This window comes from Oreochromis niloticus, linkage group LG7 (genome assembly GCF_001858045.2).
Source record: "Oreochromis niloticus isolate F11D_XX linkage group LG7, O_niloticus_UMD_NMBU, whole genome shotgun sequence".
Classification (NCBI taxonomy): domain Eukaryota; kingdom Metazoa; phylum Chordata; class Actinopteri; order Cichliformes; family Cichlidae; genus Oreochromis; species Oreochromis niloticus.
Window position 1 is genome coordinate 4,766,960 of NC_031972.2, and position 24,479 is coordinate 4,791,438.

The 24,479-nt window shown below is 40.9% G+C and overlaps 1 protein-coding gene across 2 annotated transcripts; it reads left to right on the forward strand.

Moving 5' to 3' along the window:
- Window positions 1-2,527: 2,527 nt before the first annotated feature.
- On the forward strand, window positions 2,528-23,975 carry exoc3l1 (exocyst complex component 3-like 1). Of its 2 annotated transcripts, XM_019360829.2 has the most exons (16): window positions 2,528-2,750; window positions 3,762-3,889; window positions 11,500-11,675; window positions 12,637-12,856; window positions 13,780-13,983; window positions 14,795-14,994; window positions 15,080-15,298; window positions 15,422-15,492; window positions 15,836-15,953; window positions 16,096-16,221; window positions 16,638-16,738; window positions 17,381-17,497; window positions 18,599-18,869; window positions 19,030-19,185; window positions 20,009-20,142; window positions 21,431-23,975. In XM_019360829.2, exons 2-16 carry the CDS (start codon window positions 3,847-3,849, stop codon window positions 21,615-21,617), a joined length of 2,343 nt encoding a protein of 780 aa, XP_019216374.1. In that variant the 5' UTR covers window positions 2,528-2,750; window positions 3,762-3,846; the 3' UTR covers window positions 21,618-23,975. The 2 variants fall into 2 exon arrangements, with proteins under 2 accessions (XP_019216374.1, XP_013121469.1); XM_013266015.3 differs by lacking the exon at window positions 2,528-2,750 and having other exon boundaries at window positions 3,574-3,889.
- The last annotated feature ends 504 nt before the right edge of the window (window positions 23,976-24,479 follow it).

The following is a 24,479-nucleotide window of genomic DNA, read 5'->3' on the forward strand; positions in this document are numbered from 1 at the left end:
ACTAGCTAGCACTAGCCAATATTTAGTACGCCACCTTCTCATGCAACGATGGTCTGTTCGGGCTCCAAAGAAGTCAATATGGTGGCAGCCAAAACACTTCGGAGTTCCAAAGTAGTGGACAATATTGCAGGGACTACTGCTATCTTTTATATACAGTCTAGTAACTAATGCTACTCTGTACCTGTCAAAGATCTATGCTAACAAAACTTCTGGAAAATAATATGAAGCATATGCAAGTGATGTTTCTAGAGATCAGTCAACAATGGGATGGTGTTTTTAAAGACAAACTCTCTTTTAAAGATCTGGAAGAGTTGTGATATCTGGAGTCTGTCGACACCAGATATCACAAGTGAGCTGATTCTGACTGAAGCATTTGTAAAACGTCTTTGTCTTTTTGACTTGAAATGGAACCAGCTTTTACTAAATTAAGCTGATGTTTAATAAATAAGACTTAAAAGTAAGCTTTTGTTCCTCTGATTCCTTTTTGCAATCGGAGTTTTTGCCTTCTGCTGGGCATCAGATGCAATCCATTTAAATTTCTTCTATGTTTCAGGCCTGGAAGCCTTTTCCATCTTCTATATACAGTTATATTCACAATACAGCTGATTTACATATATATCTCCCCCTTTTTTGTCAGTCAGCTGCATAAGGAAGCATTAAAAAGTGATTTTAGTTGTAGCTCATAAACACAGCACACCAGCTATCACTCATCTCACATCTTACCAGAGATTCAAAAGAAATCCAGTCAGTTTTCTGGGTATGTGTGATTTCAGCGAACCATCAAAGAGAAAGTTACACCCACACAGCTCCGGACCCTCGATGGGCTGAGGTGGGTCAATGGAATATTTTCAAAAGCTCAGCGAACACTGAAATACCAACCCGGTGGTGACAGATTTGCACACTCTGGAGGCCATTTGTGGAAAGTTTTATTTCGAGTAAGGAAAAAGATGCTCTGAAAGGAAAGCTACTGCTTTTTTTGACTTATTGTCTGTTCTTCATCCGTGTGAACCAAAAGCTCAGACTTCAGCTTGTTCTACTTTTGACTCTGTGTGATGTCATAGAGAATGGATATCTCTAATGCGATCATTAGACCTCATTAAACTTCAGGAAAGCTACTCTAGTAGATTCAAAACATTTCTCAAGTCCACAAAGAAATGTGGCTAAAAAAAACTTCACTTGTTGCAATCCACATCTGATTCTTTGTTTGGAGATGCAGCTCTCGCACATTAAACAGGCCACAGCAGTCATTCTCAGCCTTTCTCAAAGTCCATTTCAGTTTAGTTTGTTATGCTAAACTCGCTTGAGGAAATCAGTAATGCAGCACCGAAAGATGATGGGAGATTGTGTTTGTGCTGGCTCTGGCCACGGGGCCGCTTGGCACGCTCCTCGCTGTGTTGTGAAGAGATCCGGGAAGCTTGGAGGCGTAAACAGGGCGTCGGGGTCAGAGGACTCAACTGGTCCACAAATAAACAAACTGTCCTCGGGGGCAGTAGCCGGTACTGGTGAGACAGCTGCAGAGGATCAGAGAGGGTCAGTGACACGTGCTGTTTTTGTTGAGTGGAAATTTTCAACACATTTTGTTCCACAACAGTTTATCCAGAACTTGACAAAATCATCTGAGACACCTACAAAGTGCCTTCCAATACAACACTACTCATCAAGGACTCCATTACTTGTTGGCTCTGTTGTTTTCCACTCGGTTGTAAGATAATGACTAATGCATTATACATTGTTTCTTCTGTTAAGTAGTTTCCCTTTACGAGTCTAGGAGACTCTCAGACTCCAGAGGGGGTCCTCTGGAACACCGGGTCCATTCGCTGTGCCCCCCCCCATGTGCCACCATCTGGATTGTTTTCCTGCTCTCCTCCCCTCGTCATCTTTCCCTTGTGATGCTTTCGTGTCACATGGGACATTTTTAAGATGCCATAACAAACAATCGTTTCAGTGTTGTGTCTCTTAAGATTGAATGACTGAAGTGTACCATGGGATACAGTGTTATTTGATAACACATGGGTTAAGCAGTGATGTGTTTATAGGTGTGTCATACCACCAACAGCTGGGTGAAGCAAAAACTCGTAAGTAATGAAGTTTCAGTTAAATTTGTGCATTTATTCTTGATCTTGTTGTCTTGTTTTGTAGCTCTTATCCATTTCACAAGGTACCTCTTGGCGCCTGTTAAATCCAGAATTTAAAATCCTTAACACATACAGATTCTTGAATGATTAAGGCCCATCATATCCTAAAGACCTCATAGTTTGATAGTTTCAGACTGTCCACTTCTTTAAGGTTCCTAGAGTTTCAAAAAGTAGAATGTGAGGCAGAGACTTCGGGTATCAGTTGCTCCCAGTTGGGTTCAGGAGACAGACAGCCTCTGTAGTTTTAAGATGACATATCAAACGTTGTTTCTTTCTGCCAAAGTTTTTGGGTTATTGCTGGTACTTATGCTGTGATCCACTTGTTAACTGATGATCTAATGATCCTGTTTCCAGGTCCAAATGATGGATGTGGCCATGGATGAGTATATCCTCGTCTTAATTTAGTTCAATTCGTTTTATTTATACAGCGCCAAACCACAACAACAATCGCCTCAAGGTGTGACTAGATGGTTCATGCTTTGCTCTCTTTTTATTAGGATAGTTCATGTGATTTGGTAGTGATGTCAGCAGCATGGTGGTGCAGTGGTTAGTGCTTTTGCCGCCCAGAAAGGAGGTCCTTGGTTCAAATCCGTTATCTACCCGGGTTCTCTCCAGGTAATCCAGCTTTCTTCAACACTCCAAAGACATGCATGTTTGGCTAATTAATGATTCAGAATGACAGATGGTGTGAATGAGAAGACATATCTGAAGCCCTTTCCTTTTTTCTTTGTCATGTAACGACATGATCCACAGTCCAGCTGATGTTTTGTTGTGAGCCACCATGTTTCACCAAATTTTTTGAAATATTTTAAATTGTGCAAACATGGATTTGCCTCTATCATACTGCTCGGCGTGAACTGCAGTCAGTTTAACTCATTATATAAACTTCATAAGTCCTCCCAGTGTGCTTAATGGGATCGTACCACTCAACATAACAAGTCCTCCGCTGCCCTCTTTTCACTCCACGTGTGTTTATATGTTGTTATTATTGCCACTTTATTATCTCTCCTGTATTATCTCCTCACCCTGAACTCCCTGAGTCGAGTTCTGTTAGACGTCACTTCCTTTTAAAGGGGAGTTTTTCCTCCCCACTATTGGCAAGTGCTGCTCACGGGGAATCTTCTAATTACTGGGGTTCTCTCTAACATCATGGGGTCTTTATCTTTAAAAAAATAAAAGATTATGACGGACTGTTGTAAAAATGAAATTCAATTCCTCTAGTTTAAAGAAAACGCTAATAATCAACTATTTATTTGCAATTGTTTTGTTGGCTCTAAAACTAGAAACAATCACCTCTAACAGCATTTACCATCTTCTGCACAGGCTCCTGAAAGCAGCACATCACCCTATACCCTCCCTTTCTCCCCCTCCCTCCCCTCTCTTTCCACCCTCAGGCATTATTCTCTTCCTTTAACTCCCCCTCCTCCCTCCCTTTCCTGCCGGCCTCTCAGCAGAGGATGTGTCTGGAGAGAGAGTGTATGTGTGTGAGAGAGAGGAAAAGAGGAAAGCCTTCAGTAGAATGGATATGTGCCTTCTCTCCTCCACCCTTTCTTCTCCTTCTCCTTCTTCTTCTGCTTCCTCCTCTCCTCTTCCTCATCAGTGTCTTCCTTCACTGTCTTCCATCAGATCTGCGCCCTGGGCACCCTCAGCACCAGCCCTCAGGGGAAAAGGAGACTCGTCGGGTGGATGGGCGGCTAAAAACTGAACTCCAATGTCAGCTGGGGATCAAAAGAATGGTGGTGACAAACCAGAAGGTAATGGGACACACACACACACACACACACACACACACACTGCTTGCCTGTGGCCAACACCCACTTCTTCTAAAGCCTCTTAACAGCTAGAACCAAAACAAAGCTGTGCGTGAGGCTGCACTCTTACTTCTCTGTGAGAGAAATGAATGAGCACACCAGTACTCATGACTGAGGAGTTTGGCTCACACTGATGGATTGATTTGTAGTGACTGACGAAATATTGAAGAAGCCAGTGCTTGTGAGACACAGGATCCTCCCTGTGTTCAGTGTTTCTGCTGGGGGGGAGAAAACTACAGACACTCCAAGTGTGTTTGGATATAAAAGTTTAATTTTCTCGTGATGCAATTTCAAACCTGTGCATGTTCAAATATCCATTTCATGAGGGCTTTAAGGATCTTGTATAACTGAAAGCTCCACTGCAGCTGCTGAAGGGACCGTGTGCTGTTGTATTTAATGTCAGAAAGTTAGCTCGGTTAGCAAGCTCCTGGCATAAACTGAATGAGTGCACAGACACAGATACCTGCTAATTAGTTATGTTATGCTAAGTAATATAAAAAACTGCAAAAAACACAAAATGCTAGATTGAACTAAAGCACAAGCTTCTTGTACACACTGTGGGTCATATTCCTTGTCACATAATTCCATTAAAATGGTCCAAACAGCACAAACCTGGTCGAGAGGTCCAGCTCAGGAAATTAGAAGAGGTCAGGCCAACCTAACAGTATCCAGTCTGGTGAGTGATTTAAAAAGAAATCACCCACCATACGGTTGTTATTAAGGGGCAAGTGCCTGATCAGATAGAGGATTTGAGTCGGTGTGGATTGAAAACACTGTAGGTTCTGCATCAGCGTGTTTTTGTTGTTTGTACCTTCTCGATTTTCTTATCACACATATATGATAAGAAACAGCATCTTTAAATCCAGTCATCTGAAAATGTCACCTAAATTTATCTCACTCCTTTCCACTTATTTTTGACTTTTAGACCAACTACTGAACATTAAGTAGCAGCTTTAAACTTATCAGCATCTTCTGATATATAAAATCAGCAGTAAATAATTTTCTGCAATCTTTGCAAAATCCTTATGAATCAGGTCTGTTTAATCGCCGTCTCTAGTTAACGATCATATTGTCCATTGTGCTGCAGACCTGTAACCTTTCAACCTCCACAGTGCCAGAAAGCCAGGCGACCCAGCGCAGCACATTGCTGTCTGCTGAGTCACTAACCAGTACATTATTCTGTTAAGACCAATTATGTTGTGTAATTCAAATTGAGGCAGTCATGTGACTAACTGTGTTCTAGCTGACTCACAGATGAGATATGATATCCTGCTTACCTGACAGGCACAACACAAAGAGTCTGAGCTATAAAACGGTCCCTCCATTGGGACAGGGAGAATGGTTTGACTGCGCAGCACTTCCCATTCCCGAATTGTTGGGTAACTTGGGATAGGCTGGAAGCTATGGAAATTTTTAGGCATTGTCTCTTTATCATGACTTACTTTAAAAAAAACCCTCATATACAAAGAAGACAAGAATCCTGATTCTTGTCACTTCACTGAAGTCTTGGAATCACCTGATCTTTCACCCAAGACACACGGGGTGATGTGTATGATGCCATTTTTAGACTAGATAGAAGAGATATATTTCACAGAGGATGTTAAACGTGGAGTTGCCAGGCAGGAGGAAAAAAGGAAGACCTCAGACAAGCTTTGTGGAATTAGTGAAGGAGCACATGTAGAGGAGGATGCCAGGGACAGGGTGAGATGCAGGCAGATGATCTGCTGTGCCCCCCCCCAAAGAAGATTTTCTTCTGTTATTACACCAGATATACCTGTGGCTTTATTAGTTAAATACGGTGAGGAAAAGATCATGTTTTGAATTAAATTGATCAGAAAATAATTGATTTTACATGGAACACAAGCAGTTGGTGACATCAGCTGGTTTTTGTTTATCGGTGGATCAGAATGGGTGATGCACACTTTCTGGACTTGTTGTAGCTGTGGTTTCCCCCGTGTGAAGTGTACGTTTGTGATGACAGCTGATAACATTCATGTGATGTGCTTGTTTCCTTCTTGTTGCCATGGATTTATTGAGCTACACTGCTGACTGTCTTTTAAACCTTTATTTGTTTGCATTTCTGTAAAGTTATGCATGTGGAAGTTTGTTTTAGCAGCTCATGTTTGGAATGTAACATTCCATATAAAGACACTAATTACTTAATTATTGTGATACTGCAAAAACTGGCAAATTAGGTTACCGTTCAGTGTTTTATTTATGTCTTGATGCATGCTCAATCATCCAGGTAAGGAAATCCCCCCAAAAAGTTGATTCTGTTCATCTGGACGTAGCGTTTTCAGTGGGAGAAACGTTTCAAGTGACTCATCCAAGTGACTTCTTCAGTCTCAGCTGACTGCAGGTTTCCCCAACCTTATAAACAGTACATTTGAAAACTAGCCTATTGCATAAACAATGGGCTGGGAGGTCAGTTCCTTCATCATTAATATGCAAATTCTCATGACCATTGATCAACAACCACTGATCAATGGCCATGAGTCCCATTCACAGAGAGTTGGGGAATGGCTGCAATCACAGCATTGTAAGATGGCGAAAGATGTACCCTTAGGCCCCCTCCTCGATTCAGAGATGCTGTGTTCACGTAAATGGCCTCCTTGACTCCGCGCTCAAACCAGCGCTCCTCCCTGTCCAGGATGTGTACATCCTCATCACTGAAAGAGTGTCCACTGGCCTGTAGGTGTAAATAAACTGCAGAGTCCTGGCCTGACGAGTTAGCTCTTCTGTGTTGTGCCATCTGCTTCGCCAGAGGTTGTTTGGTTTCCCCGATGTATAAATCCTGGCAATCCTCCTGGCACTTAACAGCGTACACTATGTTACTCTGTTTGTGTCGGGGGACCCGATCCTTGGGCTGGACCAATGGTCTTTGATCAGTGGTTGTTGATCAGTGGTCATGGCAATTTGCCTGTTAATGAAGAAACTGACCTCACAGCCCATTGTTCCTTCACTGGTGCCAGTTTCAGTCAGTCATGTACTGGTTATAAAGTTTGGGAAACCTGCAGTCAGCTGAGACTGAAGAAGTCACTTGGATGGGTGACAAAACGTTTCTACCCTACGTCCAGATGAACAAAATTGACTTTTTGGGGGGTGTTTTATCTATAATTTCTAAGAATTAATATGAAGGTTTATCTGCAAAGTGCATTTGCGATAACTAAATTCTAGTAACTATATTCTATAATAGGGCCTTAATATCAGTGGTTAGGTTTCTCTGTGTTGGTGCTCAGTTTGTTAAATTGTATCTATTATTTATATTATTTCCTCTGTTCCTGTCTTCGTTGCATTTTGAATAATAAGGCTTTAAAGTCAAAGCTGTGTTAGTGGTATAATAAGTGAAAGTTCACCGGCTCTCCAAAATAAAAATCTCATAAGAAGTCTGTATTTTTCCTCACTGAATGTAATGTTCTGTGGTGGGTAGCTCAATACTGAACATTCAGAGAAAATTATGGGAGAATATTTGGGGGCAGCTTTGGGAGCCGTAACAAAATCAGAGTGTACTTTTCTTGTGCTGGTAAATGAGAAAGCGATTAAAAAAAACATTAAGTGAGGCAATCCATAATCGCTCTTGACAGGATGCTTCCCAGCTGGGAACAAATCTCATCACTGCACATTTCTGCACGAGCATTTCTCTGAAGCAGAGCTGCTGTGACAGAAATAATGACGCTGCCGAGGGAGTGAAACTTCTCTTCTAGCACATAATCGAGCCAATTCAAGCTCCTCTGTCACGGGAAAGGTTGTGACCAGCTTCCAAAACTTCCTTCAAATGATTTTAAACTGTGACATTTAGAAGCACTCGTTCACTTGGAGCCCAATTTGTCTAAATATGATCAAATACTGTTCCCTGTAGTAAAGCAGCTAATCTCATGATGGTAATAGCCCTGAACTATAGTCACACCCAGTGAGTATAAGACATTTAACATGTTGTCTCTGCATTTCCGCCTGCACTTTAAAGTTTTATTGCATGTTTTGTGTGTTTGTTCCTCTGTAAGAAACACACATACAAACACACAATTCTTTTGCTGTAAAGAACTACAGGATACCATAAGTATCTTGAGTATTGTAGGGGACAGTGTTTTTAAGTCAAACAGAAACCCGTGACAGTACACAGCTGCCTCTGTTGGTCTGATCAATATTAAAATGAGGACATGAGCTCTGGGGGATCCCCGCTTTCAGGGGGACAAAACATAGTGTTTGATCCAAAGGCACACTGTAACCACAAGAAAGTTATCAGAGGTAAAAATAAATAAATAAATAAAATACATTTTAAAATATGTCAGATTCCTTTTCCCTCAATCGATGAAGTTAAGTGTTTATACAAGTTGAATATTTTAACTTTATGCTGTATTATTTGATTCTCTTTACAGCTGTTACATGAACTCAAGCATTTTAGTTTTGTTACTGAGTTTATTAGACTCTTTAAATGATAAAATGACTCTTTAAAAGTCATTTTGAAGATCACTTTCACAATGAGCAGAGCGTCCTTCTGCACGCTCAGATCTGCGTCCCGTAAAGCTGGGATGCCAAACCCGTGGCCCAGGGGCCAGGACTGGCCCACGATGGGTCCACTCATGGCTTTGCCAAATGTGAAAACTGCAGTGAAGTCACTGAGTAAGTCATTACTCACATGAATTAAATGTCTCACTCTCCCTTTTGTGGTGGTGCTAGCATTGCTACATAGGAGTGAAGTTGCCTTAAATGTTAAATATTGTTTTAATCAGACATTTTGCTTGAATCAAGAAGAAATAAAGTACATCTTTTTTGCCTTTCCACCGTGATCTCTATATTGTAGAGATCACGGGATATGGAAAACCTGAGGGAGTGATGTTTTTCACTTGAACTTACGGCTTGTGGCTCATGGACAGTTTCAGAATATGTTTTTTTTACACTTAAAGGAAGGGAAGTATTTATGTACAAAGAAGAGCACCAGCTAGCATTATTTTTTCATAGAAGTACTGTCCTTCTGCTAATTAATAAACTGTGTTAAAATATTACTATCAAACGGACTTATTACAGTTTTTAAGGAAGGTGTAAAGAAAGGGAAAGGGAGGACAAAAGAGGTCCTTTTCAGTCAGATGGAGAGCAGCTTTCACTTGGTCCGCCTTGTTGCTTCCCCCTTGCTCTGCTGTGCGTCCGCTCTCCTTGACTGTGCTGACCTCCCATCTTTAATATCATGTGACTGAGCAGACTTTTATCATTTCCTTGATTTGGAAGGTGTGGGTAGGAAGCGGTGGCATGCGGTGAGTTTTGCAGTAAGGCAAACAGAGACTTGAGTAGTATCTGTCATGGTTAACTGTCAATATTAAAATATGAATGAAAAAAAGAATGTTGTGTCATGATCCTGGGTTTTTGACCCTTCCCGTTGGCTTTTGGAATTTTTCAGTTCTGGACTTTTTAATCCTTTATTTAATGCCCCCCTTTGTATTCCTCTTTGTAAACTCTTGACCTTTGACTTTAGTGTGGTGTATGGCTAGCAGTTAGTATTTTGCTTAGAGATCAGATTATAAAGGGTTTTGTTTTTTCTTAGCGTTCCCATTAGTGACTAGTTTGTATATTAGTGTCATTGTTTGGATGTTTGTTACTTCCTGTTTTATTTTGCTAGTCTCTTATCTCATGTGCATTTTGTTTAGTTTTGTTTCCCCTTGTCTCATTAGATTCTGTTTTCCAACTCCATCATGTCATGTGGAGTGTTAGCAAACCAGCTGGTTAAGTTAAATACTGTCAGACATTCTCATAGATACTCATTTAAAAGCACTGTTGACACTGCACCTAGTCAACTTGCCTGTTTTATGGTCAGAGCCGCCTTCCCCTCTCCACCGTCGCCACAGCTTTTCTTGCTAATGTAAGAAGTTATTAGCAACTTTTCTACTCTACATGACACATGCTGGCCAAGGTGGTTAGCAAGAGGAAACTCATCGCTTATGATGCTAAATCACTACAGCTCATTTAGTTGCTATTTCTAGCTGTGTTTCCATATGTAGTGCATGTCATAGCTGATCTCAGAGCAGTGAAGGCTGAGCTAGATTGTTTCACACACTCCCGTCCCATCAGCGAAAAACCAGAGTTTATCCACCAGAAGAAAAGCTGCTGTCTTCCGCTTGCCCAGCTCCTTCATTGTTAATGGGAGATGAACAAAATTAGCACAAATGGATGAGAAGCTTTAAGATAGAAGTGAAAGGAAAAATCACTGTTGGTATTTTTCAGTTTGCATCTATTTTTAGATTTGATGAGGCAAGCACTGCTTGCCTTGCTTGCCCTGACAGGATAACAGTGGTAGGAAGTAATATTTATTCAAAAATAAAAGCTTGCAAAAGAAAAACAATTATTGTAAATACTTAAAAAACACAAAATTAAATATTAAAATTACTTGCACTGTATGCATAGATTTATTGCAGTTGTATCAATCAAGCATTACAGATTGATAGTCATTTCAATGGAGCAACGCACCCGACGTGTTGTTTCTTAGCTTTGTTATTCCAACATAGAGGTAAAAAATAAAACAGAATCTCAGTGGCTGAACTGAGATGGAAATAAAATGGAACAAATGTAGAACATCTCATTATAATAAAGCATGCATAATAGTTTAACTAACATCCATAATTTACTACTGCAACGCTAGAACTTCTCTGACACTTCTAATGCAGTATAAATTGGCGCGTGCAGATTAAAACAGATTAACACAATATAATAAACGGTGAACTTAAACCTTTGTTTGTGTTTTCTTGTCCTCTTAGAGAAATGTGCAACGACAACTCAGAACAAAATTATTCTGAGCGTTCACTTTTAACCTGTGATGAAACATTTCTGATAGTGGTCATTTCCAGGATTATAATGCCCCCACTGATAGGACATAAGGGCTCAATGCTTTGATGAGGATGAAAATGATATGAGAAAATGAAAATGAGATTCACTAAACACCGAAGGGAGATTTTGGAACATCAAAATACCAAATGAGGGGATGTGTTTTGGAAGAGTGGTGTTCCTTCGCTCCTGTGGAGTCCCAGAGATTTTGAGCTTTGAAGCTGTTCTAGTGACACAGGATGGCTCAGCAGCTTACTAACATGGCTCAGCTTAAACATCTTTTGTGTAACTCGTCTGAGTCTTTTATATATAAAAATAAAATGTAGTTTTTATTCTTTACATTTTACCCAAACATGAACTTGTGAACTTAGTAGTTTTAATATATCCTGTGCTAGAAGCAAGTAGTGGATAAAACACGCCTCTTTCCGGTGTGTGTGACACTGACTGTATATAAAAGATGTTTGTAGCTTTGAGGGCTGAAGTTAATTAAATCTGCATTCTGTCTAATGGCCAACAGGGGGTGTTTCAGACACAACAGAACAGAAAGGCCAGGGGCAATCAACCTGCTGCTCACTTCCTCTATGACTTCAGTAAAAGAGGTTCAACACTGTGATGTTCATGTTGTAAATTACAGTCTGAAAAGACAATAAAAGAGAGCATGCTTAAGGGCAGGCCTGCCTCTTTATGGGCCAGTTGCTTCAGTATATCTCCCTGCCTGATATTTTGTTCTCTTTGTCTCTCAGACATGGTGCCACAGCCTGAGGTGTGGCCTGAGGTGGAGAGGGCAGAGTGTTTGGCCCGCGGCGCTGCCCTGAAGTGGGCGTCGGGTGTTTTCTGTCGGCCTGAACATCTGGAGCGACTCAGTCAATACAGGAAGAGAGAAAGTCAGAGGACAGCCTCCATTCACACCAGGCTGAAGGTGACAACACAGTCCACAAACGCGCATGAATGCACAATAATGGAGCAGTAGTTTTAAAGCATTTTAAATGATCCCAATAAGGCACATAAAAGAAACCTAATCTACTCTTCCTTATTTTCTGTTGCATACTTTTTTTCATCACACTTAAATGTTTCACGTCATCAAACAAGTTGTAATTATAGTTGTAACCCAGTTCAACAAAAAAATGTGTTTTTAAAGTAATTATTTTATTTACTGAGGCGAAAAAAGCTATCCAAGCCTACCTGCCCCTGTGTGAAAAAGTAATTGGCCACCTCCCCTTCTTAAATCATGAATTACCTGCAATTTTTTATTTTGGAAAGCTGAGCTCGAGTTCCGTTGCCACACCCTGGACTGATTTCTGCCAAACCTGCCGACTCAAGACATCACTTGAGATTTCAGTGAACAGCACAAGATTCTGCAATCTAAAGAGACAAGTGAGAAACAAAGTCACTGATGTCTATTAGTCTAGAAAAGAAAGACATTTCTAAGACTTTGGGACTCCAGTGAATCAACACTTGGAACAGTGGTGACCCTTCCAAGGAGTGGACAACCTACCAAAATTACCCTAAAAGCTCGTCGACCACTCATCCAGGAGGTCACAAAAGAACCCAGAATAACATCAAAGACCTGCAGGCCTCACTTGTCTCGGTAAAGGTCAGAGTTCATGATTCTTCAGTAAGAGACGAGGAAAAAAGTGGCATCCATGGAAGAGTTCCAAGGAGAAAACCACTGCTGACCTAAAATCACAAAAACCTTTTGGAGGGTTTTTAGTCCCGTTACATCCCCGCCCACCTGCTGTTTAAATCTTGTGTTAACAAAGAGCAACCAATCAGAAGAAAGATGACATGTGGGGAGGTGGAAGGACAGAGGAAAAGTTTTGCTCTTTTTCCGTTTTTTGTAAATAGACCTAACATTAACACTGTAATCCCTTTCTTTCCAGTCCATGGTCCAGTCGTACCTGGAGGGAGTGGGCTGGGGTCTGGAGCAGCTCCGCGAGGCCCGGACTGAGCTGAGGGAAGTGTCACGTGATTTGAAGAAAGCTGGACTGGAGTCTGATCAAAACACAGAGGGGGGAAGATCTCTGGAGAGGCTGAGAGAGGTGTCTGCAAACCACAGTCAGCTCCTCGCTGCCGTTAGCAACCTGCCACGACTTTACTCCGGTGAGAAGCAGCTGTGTGGATGAAAGTAGGATCCCATGAGGAAAGTGACAAACGTAGATGTCCCGGTCATCACACTTTGCATACATACAGGCATACATTTGCCTTAATCCTGTTATATGATGAGCAGATTATTATAACTGGTTTTGATTTGACTTGAAAGGACTTAAATCGAGATGACATCGTATTACACAGTTTTATCCTGGAACAGGACTTCAGGAAAACTATTTGAAAGCTGACATAATTAGTCACTCACACCATAAAACATTTACATTGATGCATTTTGACAAATTTAACTGTGACTTTGTTTGTTTCTGTGTGTTTATGATATGAAAACAGATCAAAAAATCTATATTATTTTAAAAAATGTCCCACTGCTCTGATGTGCATTTTCAGGATATTGAGTTTTCCATGCTGAGGCCTTAAAAGCTTTAAAAGTGTGCACATACTGTGGTAATGCAATCTAATACATGCGCCCCGTAGTGAAAGGCATAATGTTCAGAAAGCACTGATTCAGATCTGGTAAGTAACAAGGTTGTAGTCTGTGAATGTGCTGCATTGAGTTCTAGTGTTTAGTTTTAACTAAGACAGTTTTATGTTTGACCAAAGCAGCTGGGTCACTGACAAGTACTGACTTGTCAGTGACTACTTTTTCTGCCTGATATTCAGAGGTGTGTCTACACACAATCAGTATCTAAAAGAGGTGTTCTGATTGGCTGCCCTTTCCAGGTTTAAATGACAGGTGGGTGGGGCTTCTAAAGTCACAGTCAGCTATGATGACGGCATTATCCACTCATAATTCCTTCATAAAGAAACTATAAAAACTGTCTATAGAGCAGTGTGAACTTTTTCATGTTTAATAATTCTTATGTTAGTTCTTATGTTAGTTATATGTAAACCACCACCACATACTCTCTATTGCCCAGTGCGTAGCATGGTGATGGAGACAGAGCGCCTGGTGGAGTCACGGCGGCTGTTGGAGGCCCATGCCAAGCTGATGGATCTGGAGTACTTGCAGGATGATATTCTGTGGCAGCTCAACAAGGCTGCAGGAGGTGCGCTCAGCACTGAAGACCAGGAGGTGGTGGCCAAATATTTCTCTGGAGTCCGGCACCTGGTCGATGCACTGGGTGAGGAGCTCATTGGATACGGGAAAATCAGTTTAAGCTTAACCATCATTTTTTGTTAAAGTTCCTCTCCTGACACCCTAACAACACATCACTGTTAATCAGATTTACATGTTTCTGTTTAAAAAAAAGACCATTCATTCATATAATAATGCATTGGATTTATATAGTGCTTTTCAAGGCACCCAAAGCGCTTTACAATGACATTATTCATTCACGCTCACATTCACACACTGGTGGAGGCAAGCTACGGTTGTAGCCACAGCTGCCCTGGGCAGGCTGACAGAAGAGAGGCTGCCATATCCCTCTGGCCAACACCAGTAGGCGGTAGGGTAAAGTGTCCCAAGGACACAACGACCAGGACAGAGAGGCCGGGGATCGAACCGGCGACCTTCCGGTTACAGGTGCCCTTCCCAACCCCCTGAGCCACGGTCGCCCCCATATAAGTTGCTTAAAGTTGTTGAGACATGGTTTTAAATAACTGACCTTCAGGCATTTGCAGCTGTAGTAACCAGTTCTGTTCTGGTAAGAAACCTTTAAAAAATCTTTATTGATAAAAGAAAAAAAATTATAACATTCAGCGATATTTAATATGCACCCTGGATAAGCGATAAGCTTCATAGTTGACTTTTCCAAAGCAAGAATACATCAAGAAACATGTAGAAGAAGCAGTGTCATGGAAAGAGTGCCATTGGGTATTAGCAACTTTAATAAAATCCTTCATCCCAGCTTCTGTGGTCCTGATGATAAAAGCACAAAGTCTGCTGGTTGAAACCTGATATCTTCATACTCCACATTCATCCTGGCGCTGCAGGGAAGGAGCTGTGGGCGGTGGTGAGTAGTGCTCTGGCTCTGGCCCGACAAAACCCCACGCCGTTTGTATCCGCTGTGAGGATTGTGGAGCGGGAGGAGGCGCTGGACCAAACTCTGCTGGAAGAGAGAGGGGGCGGCGGAGGCAACAGCAGGCCCCTACCCCTTGGGCGACCTCGCTGCTGGAGAGCGTGCTTCTTCAAGGTCAGCAGCACCTGATACAAACACTGTTACCAAGTTTCTGCTTTACAAATGTATGTCTCAGTTCACTCATACTCCGTTCTCCCAGGTACTAGAGGAGGCGGTGGCGGCGCGGTTTCGCAGTGTTTCCTATCTGCACACACGTGGTCCGGGTCTGGCAGGTCACCTCTCCGCACTGCAGCACGGCATCATGGCCGACCTGGCCACCGTACGCCACCTGCTGGAGCACTGCGTCCCGCCACACTACAAGCTGACTGGAGCCTACTTGAGGGCCAGCCACTGCTGTTTACATGCCCACCTGACACAGGTCAGTGAAATGAGCAATGCCACCTCATCCTGGATACTACAGATTCTTCTTCTGTCCAGGTCAGTGTTTTTTCAAACACCGACGACCATCACTGTCCACATGTAAGTGATATTTGTGGCCTAGGTTAGCAGCTGGGACCTGGAGAGCGGTGAAATCTTCGCTGTGCTCAACTGGGTGCTGCACATCTACAACAGGTGAGGCTCGTGATCGGTACAGAATCTGTATTTATCATTTCTCTGTTACCATAAAGTGAGTTTTTCAGGATATTTCTAAACAGCAGTTTGGAAGATTTTAATCTTGAGCTGATCACAAGATTGGAAGAAGAAACAAAAGATACAAAACTTTTCTTTCAAATCTCTGTTTTGTTGTTATTGTGAAGTTATGGACTTTTATTAGCATAAAACGCCACCCTTTGGCTGAACTCTTCAAACCCACGTTCAGCCAATAACGTCACAAGAAGCCACAAGTTCATTAATACTTCATTACAATGAGAATTAAAGCCACTAAAATCTGAACGCGGCAGTCTTGTTTTTGCAGCCCGGACATGATGGGTCATCCTGAGCTGGTGACGGAGATGGAGAGAGAAGAGCTGGGACCTCTAATCTCCACAGAGGGACTCGAGCAGCTGCAGTGCAAATACGTGCAGAGTGTTCGGGTGAGCACAGTCTGCATATACAGAATACAGATGTTTTATATACTGAAACTGTCTGTGTTGTTCCATTAAGTACACACAGTGTGTGTGTGTGTGTGTGTGTGTGTGTGTGTGTGTGTGTGTGTGTGTGTCATTGCTGCTGTAGAAGAGTGTATCTGAATGGATGCACAAAGCGCTGCAGGTGGAGCTGCAGGACTGGCAGAGGGACCAGGAGCCAGATACAGACCATGAGGGCTTCTACCAAACAAGCCTGCCCACAATCATCACACAGGTAACCAGTGCTATAAAAACATCAGATAAATACAATCACAGACCCATAACGTGGAGCAAATTTGACACATTTAAAAGTTTCTTTAATAAAAATTAAATGAGCATCTCACAATCCTCGCGTGCAGCATGACTGTGGATTCTGTCCTGGTTTTGGAGATGGATAATGTAATCATGTGATAATGTAATCACAATGATGATCTTCATCCCTGTCCGCACCCTGGAGATTCTGTATGTAATGAAATTAGGTCCTTCTTGGAAATCCACTGGCAGAAACAAAGATCTCACAGTCTCTGCTATTAAACTTAGTTCAAGTTTCCCACTGAATGTAGAGTTGGTGTGGACTTTGCCAGGAGTGGTTTGTAAAACTATGCTGTGTATTTTGTGTGGATTTGTGTGGTGTGTGTGTCACTGTGGTAGATGCTGGAGGAGAACGCCCGGGTGGCTCTGATGATTGGAGAGTCCCTGCGAGATCAGACTATACAGATGGGACTGTATGAGATGGAGAACCTCCTGAACAGGTGTGTGTGCACACACGTTGTGCTTCTGTGCTCCTGAACATACTGTACACAGCTTTTGCTTAGTATTAGCTCTTTAGCCCAGGTTACACTGTTTGTAGACTTCAAGTCAGATCAAGTTTTATCATTTCCTTAATGTTGTTATGTACACTAACCAGTCATTTCAGTAGATGCTCCTGTTCAACTGCTTATTAATGCAAACAATCACGAAAACAAAATCAGTGCATTTAGGCATACAGACATGCTCAAGGTGACCTGCTGAAGTTCAAACTGCTCTGAGACTTTCAGAGACATCAAACATAGGGTTTAAAGAAAATGGTCCAAAAAGAGAAAATGTCCCAGAATGGCCACAAGCGTGGTAGAAGGTCCAGTTTAATGAGTCCACTTAACAGAGATGAGGCCTAGCAGGCATGGATCAGCTCATGCCACCTCTGTCAGGATACCTGTCAGTCAGCATGGATATGCCCCTAAATCCAGTATCCAGCTGGATTCATTAGTCTGTTGGGGTAGACTCTTTTTTTGGAGCATGTCTCTAGTGGGAAGTTAGAAGAACTACAGTTTGTGCTCCTTCTGCTGCACTTTTCAACTCCAGAGGTTGCCTTTTGCAATAATTTTATGAATCATTACATCTACTTTAACCTCCAGGTTTCGTGAAGCTCTGGTGGAATTTGGAAAGGAGCATCGCAGGGATCTGAGCAACAGCAAAAATAAGTTCTACCTCCACTATCTGCTGGCCTCCATCAGCAACTGCATCATCCTCAAGTAAGTTTGTAGTGGAACATCAGTGCAGGTGTAGAAGTAAGTAGTCACGACACACACAGGAGCTTCTGACTGGAAAATGCTGCAGGATGTGCACACTCTCAGTGCTCTCATGTTGAATCGATCCATCATTTGATGGCGTGGGGTCACGTATTATTTCTTAATATCACTTTGAAAAACACTTAAAAAGAAACGGAAGAATTCCACGGGGAAGTTCTGGAGCACAGACATCCCAGTCCCACTACATGCAGTCCCATGTGAGTCTACCTTTGCATATTTTCAGACTTTGGTCATAATTCCGATGCACAGACTGAGTCCTGATCTTTATTATGAGCTTAGCTATAAGTCATACAACAGTTAGCCATTAATAATTAACTGTGTTAATGTAATTTTCTGCACACTGGCTCGGCTCTGAAGCCATGACAGAGGAAGACACAGGGCGAAGGCCACTAAATACTAATTTATCTTGGTATCAAATTTAAAAAAGACAAAGAAAAACATAACTGTGAGGTGAGAATCATCAGTAGTGATGACCTGTGTGTATCTGGACATGTTGAGTGACACAAAGCAAAGATCTGTGTGAAAGAAAAGCCACTGAAGGTCTGAGGAAGGGTGGAGTTTAATTGAGGAAACACTCCAGTTGAGCTGATGTTCTGCTCCACCCATCGGCATGGAAAAGTTATAAGCAAGCAAGCAGACCATCACAACATGAGGGTGTATGTCATGTGAGACGCAGTGAATAGCTGCGCCTGTGAAAGAAGCAAACGGCATTTGCTCTAAATGTGATTAGTTTCAGGAGCCTCGAAGCAACCAAGTGTCAGTTTTCCAGAGATGAAGATCATGGCTCGGAATCTGAGTGTCCTAAAAACAGCTTGTGTTTAGTGCCGTATAAGACAAAGAAAGAAGGGACATGTTTGTTTATAAATCCATCTTTAATGAGGTTAGACGCAGAGCAGGACGTGCATCTGATTAGTTTGATCAGTTGACATGTACAGTATGACAGCTGTAGTGACCTGCCAGATCGGTGCAGTGAACAGATCGATTTGAGGAGCAAATATGTGTGTGGTCTCAGAGAGGATTAATCGTTGTTCACTGTCGGTGTAGGAAGTCCACGGAGAGCCTGCAGCAGCAGCAGTCGTCCCAGTCGGCAGGCCAGTTCACTCGCACTCCTCCAAACCCTCTGGCAGCTCTGGACCGGGCGGTGCGGCGGGCGTGCCGGCTGGTCATGGATCAGCTCTTGCTGGATTTGAAGCCTTTCCTCCCAGGCCTGCTCACCCGACCCTGGCTGGCTCAGGGAGACCCAACCCCCAAACTTTGCCGCGTCCTGGAGCGTCACCTGGAGCTGTACGTGCGCGTTCGGCCTCCCTGCCGGCAGGTATCAGATTCAGAGAGCGGTTTAGAAATGTACTGTGTGTGTCGAGGGTAAAGTTGGTCTAGAGGTGCAGAACCTAATAACCGAATAAAGTGTAAATAACCTCCAAAGACAGGAATAAGTCTCATAGTGCATATTTATTTTATACATTCTGTGTGTGCAGCGTCTGCAGGAAGAGGCCCAGTGGCTGATGGTGGTGGAGTACGTCAGGGCTCTGATGCAGAAGAGGCTGGTGTGTCGTAGCGGCGAGGAGAGGAGGCAGCTCGCTCAGCAGATGCTTCAGGACGACCAGCTGTTCAGAGAAATCTTCCACAACCTGGTGGGTACTATTACACGATACACAATACTATTAGACATGATTCAGAAAAATGTACCAGTTTATGTAACACTGAACAATATCAGTATGTTAAGGTCGAGGTTTTGTAGAAATATGAGTACTACGTTAGCTGCAGTTTGAAAATGTATTTTATTTAGGCCCATATTGATCAATATTCAGTTAATTTAACAGATGAACAAAATACACATGACATGTAACATTATAAAATAAACAAGGACATAAAAATGAAATGAAAAATAGACCAAATAAAATGGTGTAAAAGTAGAAAAGTAATGTGAATCATGTTGTCGCTGTGAAATAACAAATCATAATTCGATAAAAATTGATGTACAATTTAACACATTTTTAAACCTTTAATGAAATGTGGGATTATAGCTTTATGAAATAAAAAAGACAAATTTTCTAAATGTATATTGTGAAATAAAAACGTAATATAAATTACTGCGTGACAAAAAAAAATACTTTTGATCATCTACTTTTATTGTGAACTACAACTTATTTAATGAATTCATTGGTAGAACAATTATTTTTAAAGAAGAGGTCAAATAAGTTTGTTTGATAATAAAACGCTGAGTAAAAATAATCGTATGTAAGTATTTTATTATTTATTGATTTATTTATTTAACATTGAGCACTTTGGGCTGATATATAGGATATTTGTAGACATATAGTTTGCCGTTGTACTGCACGAGAATCGTGTATTTTCATTTGCTGCGATGGCTTAACTGAATATTTTCCACAGAATATTCATACCTGTCCGTGCTCGATCACTCAAAGCCACACGTGCATCTATCTGTCTAAGCAGGAAGGTGAAGGGTCAGCACCTGAAGTGAACCCTTTGGCCTTACTCCCCGTCCTGGCCGAATTCATCCGCCTCAAAGACCCCAACATGCTCACTCTGGAGGTGTCTGGACTTGCAGCCAAATATCCTGACATCAGGTAATCAGCACCTCCTCCACCCTAACTGCTGCTCATTCTGTAAGCTTGATGTGTAAAACAAATACTGCCAGTGTTGTTCAGAAGAAAGTTGTATTGTAGACGTCATACGTCAGCTTTTTAATAAAGCTGCCACAGCCCTGAATGTCTTTGGTTGTTCAATGGGGGAAGAAAAAAACAACAGAACAAATTCTTCCAAAGTGAGCAGACAAAACGGGACCTTTCAAGAAGTCTTTCGGTTGTTTCTGAGGTTTAATTCATCTCATAATCAGTCAGTCAGCACATTTCAAAGGAGAAAAACCCTTTTTTATGATTGCACGCACCACAGGAGTAGGAAAATAACACACCTGAACAAAGCTGCAAAATGAAAAACCCAGACTGAACATAGCCATAATACGAACTCACTGCCTGCTGACCAATCAGGTCTCCAGAAATTAACATCACTGTTCATGGAAGATCTCTCAGACCTCTGTGAGATGACAGCAGGAGGGTTTAAAGTTTTATAAGCACATCTAAAGTCTTTAATCTTTCTTTATTCTTAAATGATTCTTAATAAACTTCATTCATTGATATTTGTTTCTTATCCTGCTTACAACAGTTTTATTGTTCTATACACCCAAGTATATGATCCCAAAACAGGCAACTGCTTTGCACACAGATTTGCACATTGACTAAGCCTGCCATTTAGTTTTTATACTTGGTCTTTACTCACTTTCAGGCTGTGAGACATGAGGCATGATATTAAACAAGGCATAAAGATAAAATAAAGTTTGATTTTAGAAAAAATGAAATGGTCTGAATTAAAGTAACGCTGTCAGATGAAAAGGTGAGAAAAATCAATACGAAATAAATAAACCCATATATAAAACAGAATGATCAAAAGCGTAAACACGTGGAATAAAAAGCTAAAATCAAGTGACATTATGAAAGAAAAGGTATCATCAAAGTGATGCTATTCGATTTGAAACGATCTTAAAGACACATTGGGAAATAAAATGAGTCTTCCTGGGGTGGCTGTAGCTCAGGAGGTAGAGCAGGTCATCTGCTAATCGCAAGGTTTGTGTGTCGATCCCTGCCCAAGCCAAATATCCTTGAGCAGGATACTAACCCCAAGCATCCATCAGAGCATGAATGTTACATAGAAAGCACTTACATAGAAGTAAGAGCTTGTGTGAATGAGGTGAGTTGTGTAAAGTGCTTTGAGTGCTCAGAGTAGAAAAGCGCTGTATGAGAACCAGTCCATTTCCTTTGGTGAATAATGTAGTAAAAGATTTTGTGTTTGTTGTCTCAGTGAGGAGCACGTGTCCGTGCTGCTGGAAATCCGCGGCGACGTCTCCAGGGACATCAAAGGGGCTGTACTGGATTTGCTGGAGCAGAGCGCTCCCCCTCTTCCCGTCGGATACCGACCCATCTTCACTGACATCCTGGTGCCTCCCTCCACCATGGCCTTCTGCCTGCCAACTGCCAAGTGTGCATAGCTGCAGGGGTTTCGTGTTAAAAGCATGGAGCTCCTAAATAAACACTTAGAAACAGTGCTGAGCAGAGTTTCCAGCTCTCCTTATTTATCTCCTCTCACCAAAGGATTCGAGACCTCGGTGATGCACATGAATTTATTTCTCCTCCAGCTTACCAGGGGTTTGAGGCGGTGACTTGCTGGTCCAGGTCTAATGTCAGCTGCGAGGCGGGGGTAGTTTTATTTGCCTTAAGTCTTCTTTATACTTCCAGAAGTCGCTGTCAGAGTTTTCCGCAGTTTGTACAACAGCGTTAACAGGATGTGGATGATTTTTAAAGTCCAGTAACAGGACTATTGTGCACTTCATACACTCTCTGTAGCCCCATTTGGATGGAATTTATTTCTTTGGGAGGCTGGGTGATTTTATTATCAGTCCACACCATATATGAATAATTTTTTTCTCTGGGCATTATTTTATGATCCAAGTGAAAAAGTATTCATGCGCTCTTGTGATGTCAGCTTCAGGTAAGTAACCTGTTCTCTGAACTCTGTTTTCCACTTTCTCAAACTGTCACATTAACAGCGGCCAGATGTCCTGTAGTTCTGTTATTTCTGAGCAAATGACAGAAAACAAATAAATGTGTTTATCTATTCACATTTATTTGTTTTCTAAAATGTTTTCCCACCTGAACGTCCGTGTCCATTAAAATGAGAGCGAATTACTAAAGGTAAAGAAATAAAAACAGAGAAATTGAGCGACTGGGTGAAGCAAGAAGAAATCCTGAGATTAAAGTCTTAAAATTTTGAGAAAAACACACATGTATGATTTGTGGAGAAAAAATAATATCAAGACAAGAAAGAAAAAGAAAACTGAATTTTTATGATGGAAAAAACATCTAATTTAACAATTTCCAGGTAAAATTTATATCTTTAAATTTGTTTAAATATCTTTAAATACATATCTTTAAAAGGAAATGTTAGAACACAAACAACAGCTTTCCAGTCATTAAGACAGACAACAAACTACATTTCAAAAGGAGTTTCAATACTGTGATTTTCCTTTAACCTCCAATAGTCTCGATACGCTGTCATATTTTCACAGACTTTGAATTCATGTCCAAATGGGGCTTTTGGTTCAGGTTTAAAGTGACAAACAGCACAAACAGACCTGCACGCTGCCTTCGTTCGTCTTCATTACCCACCACGTTACTGGTCACACATTATTTCTGCTTTCTGTCACTTTAAAGAGTCAGCACTGAGCATTGCTTTGACCTGCATGAGTAAAATCTCACTTCAGCTTCAAAACGTTACTATGTGAAACAAAAAATCTGCCTGGATAAACTGCACCAAAGTTTTTTGATCATTTCTTTGTGAGAAAACCTTTTTAAGACTCAAAATGCTGCATATTAGATGTCTTTATATAAACTAAAAACTTCCTACTGAAAAAAGACACTTTTAATCTTTTTTGTGGAGATTTTCATCTGATTTGCAGAAGACAGAGGTTATGGGACAGATTTATGATACTGGTGGGCTTCAAAAATAAAAATGCTTTGAGTTGACTTTGAATTGAATTGGCTGTGCAGCATGTGTCTACACATTAATGCAGCGTGGGTGTTTGGCAGGGTTTGCTTCCTGCTGAGTCAAAGTTTCTACAGTAAAAAGAAAGGTATAGTAGAAATTCAGATAAAGCATAACTCTTATGCAATGTGTATTGAAACCCAAAGCTTTCAAAATGAAAGAAAAAGACATGAAATAAAGAAATGATCTTATAGAAAGTGGCATTATGAAAGAAAAGTGACAAAAAATTAAATATGAGAATGAAATGAAATAAAATGAAAATAATAAATATTAAATACATGGTTGGATTATTAATAAAAATGAGTCACTGATGAATCCTGTAATATAAAAGTGGCATAAAATGTAAAAATATGACATGAAACAATGGCATCATGAAATAAAATGTTAAAATTAAGGTGACATAAAAATGGATGATAATTTAGGAACGTGCATACATTTAAAAAAAAAAGCAAATGAAAGCTGTGTATAAGTTATAGTTTATTATATAGAGATGAACGTGGTTTCTCTTTGAGGTTTCCCAGCTGTGAACATCCCACCAGAGGAGCTGCTAACTCGCTGCTCTGTAATCACTCTGAAATTGTCTTAACGGTGGTTTCTCCCTGCGTGTTTTCATTTCAAGCTTGCTGTTTGTAACAAATGTTGTTTATCTCATTTTCTTAGAAAGTATTTATTGTATTTATGTAACAAAGTCAACTGTTGTCTTCTGTTTGGTGTTTTGTTATTGGTTTTACTTTTCTGGTTCAAAGCCTCTAAAGTGCAAAAAGTCTGTTCCATAAGTGTTTTAATAAAGTCTTTATCAAGTAAACTTTGTATTTCTATTATTAAAACCTGACAGATAGATATATAGACAGACAGACAGCTTAATTGGATGTAGTCCACAGTGTTCAGTGTAAGGCACATATTAAGTATGAAATCACTATCAAACAGTGGATGCAGTATTATGTACACTGTAAAAAAAATTATAATATAAAAGTATTTTACAGTTTTTTTTCTTCTTTTTTAGAATATCATTAAATTTACATAGACTGTGATTTTACATGTCAAATGTAAAATAACATAAAATCACTGTAAATTATGTTCTTAACTTATTATTTATTTATTACTTATTATGCACTGTAAATATGTTTGACTTTTAGATATTTTGCTAGAGCGTCGTTTATCTTTCTTGCTTCTTAATTCTTCTTTACAGTGTGAGAGAGACAGTATTTCATTTTTCCAGGATGTCCTGTACACGCAGCGAAATGACAGTAAAAATTTTGAATCTCGCTAGAATGATGAAGTGTTATTTTGATGATGAAAGCAAGATTTA